Genomic DNA, 12,432 nt, shown 5'->3' with positions numbered 1-12,432 from the left:
AAAAGATAATAATAGCTCTTAAAAGTATTTTATTCCAAAATAAGAACTCAAATTTATAATACAAAGCTAAATTATTATTATTTTTGTATAAAATAATGGTGATTTAAGTTAAATAAAAATCCATCTACTGAATATTTTTATAAGCTCCTTTAAACTTATTTTAATAAATTTTATGGTTAAGTTTATAGTACAAATTATATATCGTAACGTACCCTATGGCTTAAATTTGAAAAGTACGATAATAAACTTAACAGGTCTTAAATAACAATAATTTAAATAATCAAAGCATGATATAATATTAGTACCTTTTTTTGTACACTAAACGATTATAATAATATGAGAGAGTTTATATTAGTAAGTATATTTGTTATAGTTTTTACATATATACGTGTGTCATACTTTAAAATATTTATTTGCGCATGAATTTTATTTAATTTGAATTTTTTTCCAAAATGTCAAATAGAAGGAAATGGTTTCAAATCAACTTCTGTAAACTATATAATGAAACATTTAGTGAAACTACATCCTCTTCAGCCAATTTCTTGTATCATCATTGGTGAACATTCCTTTCAAATTTCGACTTTGAAGTTAAGAATAGTATTGGTGATCAGAGTAGTAGATGGCTTTATCAAATGCCGCAACTGATAACCGTATCTACTAATTTATGTTTTTGCTAAACCTTATCTGTTATATCTAAAAAACTAACTTTCAAGATTAACAGTGCTTTGAGTCTTGCCGCGAGATCGATCAATATATATATATATATATAGTAACAAGCTTGGGTTTATATTTCAAAACTCTTTCTTTCCTTAGATATTGGGGGTAAGAACGAGTCTTGATCAATGAGATCTCTTTCAAGAGTCAGCAAAGGAAGAAGAATGCCTCCACATCCTCAACAACATAACAGTGATGATGAGTCGCGGGTGGAATTGGACCTCAACGTTGATATTTCAGCTTCGCCCACAAGGGCCCCTCCCATTCGGAAGAAGCATTGGACTGCGGAGGAACATAGGTAAGAACTTGTTTTGGCTATCGTTTTTTCTAATGTTCATGTGTCTTTGTAATGTCTATTGCTATTCTTTTTTTATCAAGCAATTCCACTATCCTATGATTCTTCAAAAGAATCTCATACCCCTTTAATTTGATTTTCACGTAATAGGTTATTTCTCAGTGGTTTGAAGAAATATGGTAAGGGAAATTGGAAAAACATTGCAAAGCATTGCGTGGTGTCAAGAACTCCCATGCAAGTTGCTAGTCATGCTCAGAAATATTTCCTCCGTAAGAAGAATATGAACCAGGCGAAAAGAGAAAGCATCCATGACCTAACTCTAGATGATGATACACAGCCACCTTCTCAGAAAATGACTCGTTCTCACGACACGTTTTGCCAGCACAGTTGAACTTTAATAGACCAAATGGTAGCCGTATCAAACAACGTGTCAGCTTATCAATTTAATATGTATGGTCCCAAACAATTATAGGAATATGAAAGAGTTTATATTAGTTAACATATTTGTTTAGTTTTTCCATGTGTGTGTCATCCTTTAAGATGTTTATTCATCTTTGATTTTTATTTTTATTTATTAGAATTTTAATGTTTTACTATTTTTTAATAGATTATTTAATGTTACTTTTCTTTTCAGTGTATTTTCAAATTGTTAAACAGAAGGACTTGGTTCCAAATTGAAATTAATAGAGTGAAAATTTTCTCTATAATGCAAGAATGTTATGGATGAAGTTACAACGGCTTAATTGTTAGACAATAACTTCTATATACAAAATGTGAATCTTATTATCTTAAATGAGATGTGAATTAAAAATATTTTTTTAAAATTATTTCCACCAAAAGCTAAGAAGTTTGGTTTGAAGTTTTACATTTTTTTTATAATTATCTTATCATGTTAAATAAGAATAAATTAAAGAGGTATATTTTTTAAAATTAAAAAAAACTGAAAGATATATAATACCTAAAAAATATAATTAAAAAAATAGAAAGATATATAATACCTAAAAAAATTTCTTAGTTAATATGAATCTTAAACATACTCTTATTCAATAATTAGGACTCACAACTAATATACCTTTATATATAGCCAATTTCAAGGTAACTTTTGCAGTCAACAAATTACTTTAAAATTATATATTATACATTAAGAATGCGTTTGGAAGAGCTTAATAATAATTTATCAAAATAATATATATATAATTTTACTTATTTAATAATAGAGAAAGATAAAATGAAAAATAAAAAGAATGCACAAAAATATAAATAAAATGAAGGTAAAATTAATGTCATATTATTTTATGTGAATCTAATTATCTTTATTTTATCCTATTATTATTATTATTATTATTATTATTATTATTATTATTATTATTATTATTATTATTATTATTATTAAGTTAGATGAAAACTAATAACTAAGAAACTTGGATGAACTCAAAATTCGTTAATACTAACTCATAATACATATGAAACACCTTTTGCTCTTAGACACAAAAATTATCCATGTCCTCTTCCGACCAAACTCTTTTTTATTTTTGCATGAATAAGGGAGTCTAAGAAAAATCTTGGTTCCAAGCTTAAAAGTTTTGAAAAAATCATGAATATTGCTTGTGATAAAAATAAAGAAAATAGGGCTTAATTAATTGAATGGGTAAACAAAATTAGTTTAAAATAATAAAAATAAAAATTATAAATTTATTTTTAACTCGTAGTTGAAAATAAAAATAAAAAAGTTAATATAAGTAGTGTTGAAAAAAAGAATACTGGTATGCTACCAAATATTATTACTTATAGTAAACAAGCTTTTAAGCTTAGAAAAAATAAATCAGCAAGCTGAAATGCTTTAGCAAACATAAAGTATTTTTCCTTGATCAAAATGTTAGTCCTAAAGAGTAATTCATTAAATTCATATTGATTATTAAATTATTATTTTGTTTAATATAAAATAGAGTAATACATTATATTTTTATTATGATTTTAATAAAAAATAAAATGAGGTAAAATTATTTTACTTACCGCTATATAAACTGAATATCTTAATTTTAAACTAATATACTTTTAATAATTATATTTTCTCTCATTATGTCACGTAACTTTCTTTTATCAAGCATTTAAACTTATTAATTTAGTTTTAATTTTTTATCATTTATTTTATATTTTAAAAAAATATTTTTATTTAATCTTATTTAATATGTAAAATTATTTTTTTAATTTATAAAATTTAGAATGGTGTAAAACTTATCAAAATATTTTACATGGATCACTTACAACAATATTGTGTTAGGATTAGGTTGTTATCTAAATTCAACATACTTTTATGGTTTGGTTCATAAAATATTAGTATTTTGATAAGTTATTGGAAGTAGTAAATACCAAAATTTGTAAAAAGATTAACATTATATATTTTAAGAAATCAAATGAGTTAGAAATAAAACTAAAGAGTTTGATACTATAGGCCCGTTTTGTAGCCATGATAAAAGTAGATAGGATATGATAGTATATTATATATGTTCTTAATCAAGTGTTTATTGAGGCATAAAGATAGGATTAATTTCTTTTATTACTTATCATATTCTATTGAACTAGTGTAATTGTTATTACGAGAATATGACTGAGTTAGAAAAGAAAGGAAATGATAGCAATTATCTTCTCCAAAATATCCTTAATTTATTCTATTACTTCCCTCTCTTCTCTATTTTATATTTTTAAAATATATTAAAATAAAAAATAAATAACTTATACACAGTAAAAAAAATAAAATTTTAATTTAGTAAATATAAACAAAAGAGATAATTTTATTATTTTCTAAATAATTATGTTATTATTATTTCTATCACGTCTACATCAAACATTAAATATGATAAAAACTTATCATGATCTTGTCGTGTAACATTTTTATTTTTTATATATATAATTTCGCTAAAATTTAATTAAAATAGGTATTGTTTTAGATAAATTAAAAAAATTTATGTGATTTAAATATTAAAACAATGGAGGTTATCAAAATCTTAAAACTTTGTATATAAATCTCGTTCATAACATAAAAATGTATTTTTATAATTTAAATTGAACATTAAGGTGAAAGTAGGATTGAGAGAATTAACTATTAAATATTACAAATATACTTCAAATTATTATTTACAATAAACTTTATAAAATCTTTTAAGTGTCTAAATTCGACATCAAATTATTTACATACCAAAATTAATTTCTAATTAGGACTTAATCAAAATTATTACAACTTTAATATAACTTAAATCCTAATAGAGTAAATTCTTCCTTACAATACCATTGAGAATATAATCCTAGAATGATCATCCTTCGTTTCAATTACTGAAAAATGGTTGCAAGGGTGAATATTTACCATTCCACTAAATTCTTTATTTTATAAATGAACAAGTAATACAAAAACATCATTAAATATTGTATACATCAAATAATATTAGCTTGCATATTATATTATTAAATTTATAACAGCTCAAACATCATAATTAGCAGATCATTAATATTTCAAATCATACACTAAGATCATGTCATTTCATATATTCTTACATTAATCAATATGTCATAATACATTAGTTCTAATCATATTAATTGATGCATTACAATACATATATTATAATCATACTCGTCGTTGTATTACTATACATATATTATAATCACATCAATCAATCTATTACAACACATGTATTATAATTACAAGATCACTGTGTTATAACATTAGAGCTCTACTATCTAAAACGATAAAATTTGAGTTTTAAGACAATAATATATAAATAGGAGTTAAGGTTTATGATCAACTACCCTTACCTAGGAATAGGTCTCTCGAAATCAAAGAGAGGAAAGATAATGTCTCTAAGGTTAAGTTCTCCTCGAGATCTGAAAGAAGGTGCAACATTTTGGTGGAAGATATCGTTCAAAGACCAAAATCTTCTTGAGATCAAGAGAAAAAGATATCTAAGCTTAAATTTGAAAGATGTTTGGAGAGTAATAGGGTTTTTAGTTGGAGGAAGGAGTGAGTGAACAAAAAGTGAGGTGAGAAATAGTTATTTGTTTCGAAAACTATGTTTTTAGAATGTCTAAAATTACTTAAATATCTATTTTTCTTGAGGATTTTTGCTTGAGTGAGGGGTATTAAAACTAGAAAAATTCTGCTACACATTTGTTGATATTTTTGCTGATATTTTCGTATTAGCTATGCATACTGATTAGAGCAAAAGCATCACACGTCTCATGCTCATTTCTCAACTAGATTCTTAACTATATTTTTGCTAAGGAGCATGTTATTGTGTAGGACTATACATTGTATCCATATGCATGGACTAACTGACGACCATTTAGCTATGAGTGTAAGACCTCATGGAATGTTGGAGGCAACGTTCGAATGTAATCACAGTGTACGAGGAAGTGTGTATATGAGAAAATGATAGAGGATGTTATATAATTAATGTGCATGAATTATGGTATCGTTGATATGTGTTGTATTGTATTTAATGGTATGGAGATTCATATATGTATGTTCATTATGTTTTAGTAGTAAAAAGAGAACTCATCCTTAGAAATACTTTCAGGAAATAAAGATGACCACTTCATAGAGACCACTTCATGTAGACTAAACTGTGGATTTAGAAAATGACAGAAAGTTTGCTACTGTAAATTTATAGTAACTAGTGAACATGGATCTAGTGATGCAAGTATAGTAGAATTCACAATAGAGTATAATATTCTTTTTTATTATTCTGTTAGTGGTAGAATACAATATACTTTATGTTTGTATGTATATAGAGGGATAGTTTGGACGCTCGAAACTATAAATTATGTGAATACCTTTCACAACCACGATCAACTGGAAAGACTAATCACTTTTACTTGAGAGTAGATTACTAATGCAGGGGTTGTTGCAAATGCCAGAAAATTTTATGAAGAGTTGGAAGAGATAGAGGGTTGGTTTGATGATGATGACTAAGATCCTACTCTTAGGATTTTTGGTGTGGGAGTACATTGCTCATTAGGACTTAGTATATTTAATTTTGTAATTATGTAAATAAAGTCCTAATGTATTTTTTGGATTATGATATATAAATATTTTTGTACTGAATAAAAAATAATATATATATATATATATATATATATGTATATGTTCTTACTAATCAAGTGTAAATTTAATTAGCAAAGTTATAATGAATAGTAAATATTTGTCTCATATATTCTTGGGTATCTTGGTATTTTCACAATTTGAATAAACAAAGTGAATGTTTAAATTTTTCATAAATTTTTAATGCGATAAGTCAAAAAAATTCATATTATTTTAAATCTTCAATATAAATTAACACAAATTAAAATAATAAGTAAATGTGTTACACTATTGGTTACATTAGTACTTATGCTCCACAAGTTGCCTCATAAGTTCTTTTAAAACAAAGTTTTGGAAAGACTTGAAGTGGTTGATTCAATGTTTCACCAGTTGAAAAGATTCTCAATGGTGGATGTTTAATCAATCATATTAGTGATGATGTAAGGTTGAAAATTGATTTCTTTTTGGTAAGGAGTCTAAATAAAAGAATTTGCAAAGATTATAAAATGACTATATAAGAGAGCTGTACTACAACAGTTTTCATTCTTTATATCCATTTTACAAAGATTCATGGTTTTTTTAGAGAGTTAAATAAGGTAGAACAATATATTCATAATTTCTCAATGGCTTACAACTTTAGAATTATGAACATTTGTTTTAAGAAGAGGAAGGAACATCGTATCATTAATAAGAATGGAGTCTCAAGGTTGAAAATCAATTTCTTTTTAATTGGTAAGAAGTCTAGATAAAAGAATTTGCAAAGATTGTAAAGTGATTATAAAAGAGAGCCTTACTAAAATAGAGTCTTCCTTCTTCATATCCATTTTAAGATTGATAAACAGAGAACTCAACAAATTATTATTCAAGAATCAAGTAGTGGTTACTTAAAGGTGAGAAACAATTGAACTTTGGAATTTAAAAATTTCCATTTGAACATTATATGCATTATAATTTTAGCAAAAAAATAAGATGATGATCATGCAATGGTAATTAAAAATAAAAATTATATTATACTACAAGTCTCCAAGTTCATGTACTTAGGATTGATTCTATAAAATAATGAAGAAATTAATGAATATATTATTCATAGAATACAAGTTAAGTGGTTAAAGTAAAGAAATGTATTTAGATTATTTGTGATCATAAAGTATTTATCAAGTTAAAATAAAAATTTTATTATACTACAATAAAACTAATTATATTATATGACAATGAATGTTAGACTTAAAATAAAAAAGTGGGAGTCATAGAAATAAAAATGTTAAGGTAAATAAGTAGTCAAACAAGAAAAAATAAGATAAAAAAAAAGACTATATATGCAAAATTATTAAAGTAAAATCTATAGTAAAAAAGATGACTCAAAAACTTGTCACAAAAAATTCAGAGAATACTAACTAGCAAGTGTACTATGTAGTTATAGTAAGTAATAAAATTTAGAAATCAATATAAGTCTCAAGTATCGTCCTCAGGGATTAGTACTTCACAAATCAATAATTAGTTGAGCCAAACGAATTTGGAGTGTTTTGAATCATTTAACAAAGAAAAGCAATAAAGTGTAGAAATCAGAAAATTATAGCAAAATAGAGTGACGAATTTGGTAGTGGAATGATATGTAAATGAAGTTAGGAATGATTTCACCTCTTTATCAATTGTAAAACTGAATGAGATATGAACTCTAAGTTCCTTAATTGATTGATGATCATTTTTACTTATTTAATCAAAGGACAATTCTTTACCTCATTGATCCTAATATCTAACTAAACTACCTTAATTCCTTATGTATTTTTCAGTCAAACATTGCATTAAGTATTAGAAATTAAGAGATCAAAAGATCACAATTTCTTATCCTTAAGATATCCATAACCTTGATCTTCAATTCAGATATGAGAAATTAACTCAACTTCTATTGATAAAAATCCTCTAGGTTCAAAAACTTCCATTGATAAAAATCCTCTAGGTTCAATTCAATTGAATAACTAATTCAAGAATTGCATTAAGGAAATGATTAAACGTTCAATACAATCAAGATCTTAAAATCCAAATCTATAATCAATTTACAATATCAAAATCTGATCCATTAATCCTTAACAAAAAGAAATCAGAACATGCTCTTAAAAGAAAAAGAGAAAGAAAAAGTGAAAGAAGAGGAGTTGCATAATTTCTTCATAAATCTAATCCCTAGCCTGATTCCTCAAGGTCCAGAGCTTGATAGTCGTCTCAATCTCCCTCTCTAACCCTTCTAAGATGTAGAAATGAAAAATGAGAAAAGATCCCAAGTTTCTGAGCTAAGCTCATATTTATAGATTTTCCACCTTTCTGGCATAACTACTTTTATAACATAAAGTAATCACGCAGAAGGCTTTCTGGTAGTCTTCACATATGTAGCAACCACTTTTGTTGACAATAGTAATAACACAGAGATGAATTGCCTCAAATATCATGCACATGTTCACTTTTATTCACAATAGGAGTTACGTGCAACTTGTTTTGCTGGAATGCTTTTTGAAACGATCACTTTTATTGATAAAAGTAGCAATGCAGCTTGTTCTGCCTTTTGATCATGCACGTGATCACTTTTCTCAGCAATAGTGATCACGCGCAACTTATTTCTTCTACCCAGACTTGTGCATGTTCATTTTTCTTCAAAATAATGATCACGCCCAGCTGATTCCTTTTACCTCAATTCTGGAACAATCATTATTATTTGTAATAGTAATAACACAGAGCCTTTCTTCATGGGCGTGGTTACTATTGTTGAAAAAAGTGTTAACGCACAGATTACCCTTTGAACTTAAGCTCTGGAGTAATCACTTTCCTTGCAAAAAGTGGTAACACCCAACACTTAGCTTCATTATTCTTTGCTCTTTGTAAGCTCAAATCTTCTACTTTCTTCTATTTTCTCTTCTTCAATCTTTATTCTTAAGACTCTTAGCTTAGAATCTCTTGTAAAACTAACAAAATTACATCAGAATTCTATTAAATTCACATAATTTGAATTACTAAAGACAATAATTTACTTTATTAAATATTTATATATTTTTGTGCAATTTTTATTTTCCAAATTACATTTTCTATAAAAAATAACTTAGAAAACTACTTAAAAACCTAATAAAATATGCATTTATCAATGACTAAAAACTCTTTAAGGTAATCCACCACGTGCAATGAAAGAGAATTGGAGACATGGACGATGAGAGTAAGTGTGATGACTTTTTGGAGACATGGACGATGAGAATAAATGTGATGACTTTTTGTTCGATAAAAATAAAATAGAGAAAAACTTAAAAAGAAACTTAGAAAAAGTTATTAAAATACAGAAATAAATAATGTTGTTAAGAATTTGATTTCTAACCAAGTTTAATAACATTGTGTGATCTATGTAGTCGATCTCAACCAATGAAATAAAATTTAGTAATTGTTGTAAATTTATAAAATTTATTAATTTTAAAAATAATAAATAATATAACTTTAATGTTTTATTTTAAAAATATTTTAATTTAATAATACTCTTATACTACACAAAAAATGTTTTAGTTACTTATTAATTATTTTATTTACTTTTATGCTTATAAAATTTTAAATAATAAATATTTTATTTCATCTTTTTTTTATTTTATATTTTTTGGTCAAATCGTAATAGGGATGACAATGAGTAGGGTATGGATAAGGTACTATAATACACATCTCTATATCCGCGTTTTAAAAAAATACTTGTATCTAGTCCCCTTACCCATGTGAGTAGTACTTTTAATTCTTGTACCCTATGGGTACCCATCCTTATTACTCGTGCTTGTCTAAGAAAAAAGCACTTAAAAAAAATATGCTTATATAATTTTATTGAACAAAGTTCAAGCATAGATAGAAAATAAATATTCAAAGATCATAAGTGCTAAGTGTATCTTAATACATCAACTTTTTAAACTAAAGTACTTAAAAATTATAAGAAAAATTGCACACATAATCTTTTAAAACAATCCACTCATAAACTTGAGAGTCCTCAACTGTCACTCTGCAAGACCTAAAAAAAAAGAACGTTAGTTAATTATTTATTGTAAAGTTAAAATAATAGATATAGTTAGGTTATTTTACTTCTTCATCAGAATTAGACTCTCCAAATGACTGCAAACATTTATCTTTCTGTTTACATATTGCTTTGGTCTAACAATACCAATAGAAACTAAAATATACAAGTACATAATAAGAAAATCAATAATTAAGCTATCAAATTAAAATTAACAAGAACATTTAATTAAATAAATATATTACTAGAGTATTCAATACTTTCATTTTCATGTTTCAGCCAACTTTGTGTACACATGAGTGCTTCCAAAGTATCCTTGTGAAGTCGAGAAGGATGAGGACTCAACAATCTACCACATGTGCTAAAAGTAGACTCTGAAGCAATGGTTGAAATTGCGATGGCCAAAATATCCTCGACAAATTTTTTGCAATATTGGATATTTGATCCCATTTGATTTCCACTATCCAAGGATATCAAAATTAGCAATTTTAGACAATACATTCTCTTCCAAGTAGATATCCAACTCAAGCTTTGATTGCATATCATTTGTATAATTAACAAATGAATCATAATCACTTAGAAAATTTTTAACATTAAGCATATCCAAATTCATTTCCATCTCATTAAATTTGCACGTTTTTTTAAAATTAAAAAAGCAAAAAAGTTAAGATTCAAACACAAGGAAGCTTAATTTTGAAACACTATGCGCTTGAATCTTAATTTTTTATTTTTTTTTAAATAAATGCTAATGTAAATTCATGAAGTGAAAATGTAAGGGTGAGGTGGAAGAGAGAAATTGGGGTTGACGTGATAAACTGTGAGCAACATTATCATTTAATTGACGGAGGTTTTACAAAATTGAAAAAAAAATTAGTTAAGTATTAAAATGAAAAAATAATTAATAGGTAGTAATTTAAAATAAGCTCTATTTAGAGGTAGTTAAAATATATTTAAGCCTAAAATAAAATAAATATGACCTATAAAAGAACTCTGAACTGAGTAAAAAATATAAGACATGAAATTATATGAAATAAATAGTGAAATCTTTATTTTAACCAAAATTTTACAAAAACATTCACAAAAAAATTCTAAAAAATAAAAGTAGGTTAGTTTCTTATTTTTTTTAAATTCTTAATTGCTCCATCGTAAGTAAACAATTATTTAAACGAGACTGTATGAAATTAAAATAATTAAAATAATTAAAAATACTAATAATTATTATAATAGAGTTTCAAGTTTACTTGTTAAAGACTTGCGTTTATCTCTGAATTCTAAAAGAAGTGATATGTTAGATCTTTCTCTGTATTTTGACTAAAATCTTTATTTTGACTAAAATTTTACAAAAACATCCAAAAAAAAATTCTAAAAAATAAAAGTAGGTTAGGTTTTTGTTTTCTTAAATTCTTAGTTGTTTCATTATAAGTAAATAAATTGTTTAAACAAGATTATATGAAATTAAAATAATAAAAATAATTAAAAATACTAACAATAATTATGATAGAGTTTTAGGCTTATTTGTTAAAGACTTACATTTGTATGAAAATTTTGTACTTAATCTCTGAATTCTAAAAGAAGTGATAGGTTAGATCTTTTTCTATAAGTTACACTCTTAAGGATAAATTGTGAAGCATCTCATATGATTATAGAAGGGACTTAACCAAATATATAAAGTATTAACTTTAATTCTCTTCTATCATGAACTTTTGGGTTAAATTCTCCTTCATATAAGTAGTATAATTAATAATAATAATAATAATAATAATAATAATAATATATGCCAGCATGGGGTAGAATAGATACTTAGGTATCTATACCTGCACCCATTTATATTAAAATTTGCGACATTTTTTCATACTTATATCTGTTTAGTAAATAAATACTCTACTTGGGGAGAGTAAAATTTGTGAATACCCATAACTACGCTAGCCATTGGAATCCCTGCATCTTAGAAGGGCACTGGTTATGACTAACTTGAGGATTTTTTTTTTCTGATTTTTTTCAAAACTAGAGACAACACTTTCCATAAAAATCCTTTTTAGCTTCTTTCTAGCAAAATTTTTATCATTGATTTCATAGGGAATGGCTAAAATTGATTAATAAAAAAATAGAATTAGGCAACAGAAACTAAATTAGACAAAGTTACTTATAATAGATAATAAAAAAAAATTAATTTACTTCTCTTAATAGTTTTTTTTATGAAACTTTTTATTTAGTAATATATCTGATTTAATATTTTAGTTTATCTTTTTTTTTTTTCCAGTACCAAAAAATGTAACATGTAATTAGTTATGTTTATTCATATAAAATAGCTGGAGGGTTAGCTGGAGAGGA

The 12,432-nt window shown here is 25.5% G+C and overlaps 1 protein-coding gene across 1 annotated transcript; it reads left to right on the top strand.

Moving 5' to 3' along the window:
• Window positions 1–842: 842 nt before the first annotated feature.
• LOC113866608 (transcription factor DIVARICATA-like) lies at window positions 843–1,400 on the top strand. Its single transcript, XM_027501424.1, has 2 exons — window positions 843–1,012; window positions 1,160–1,400. The coding sequence occupies exons 1-2, from the start codon at window positions 843–845 to the stop codon at window positions 1,398–1,400; spliced, it is 411 nt and encodes a 136-aa protein (XP_027357225.1).
• The last annotated feature ends 11,032 nt before the right edge of the window (window positions 1,401–12,432 follow it).

Source organism: Abrus precatorius, unplaced genomic scaffold (assembly GCF_003935025.1).
Source record: "Abrus precatorius isolate BTA unplaced genomic scaffold, Abrus_2018 Scaffold5, whole genome shotgun sequence".
NCBI classification, from domain to species: Eukaryota; Viridiplantae; Streptophyta; class Magnoliopsida; order Fabales; family Fabaceae; genus Abrus; species Abrus precatorius.
This window is presented reverse-complemented; position numbering and strand designations above follow the sequence as displayed.

Bases quoted from the DNA above. Each gene is read 5' to 3' on its own strand.
- LOC113866608 (XM_027501424.1), top strand. From the start codon at position 843: ATGAGATCTCTTTCAAGAGTCAGCAAAGGAAGAAGAATGCCTCCACAT. The intron at 1,013-1,159 runs GTAAGAACTTGT...TTCACGTAATAG, and splicing joins TGGACTGCGGAGGAACATAG to GTTATTTCTCAGTGGTTTGA.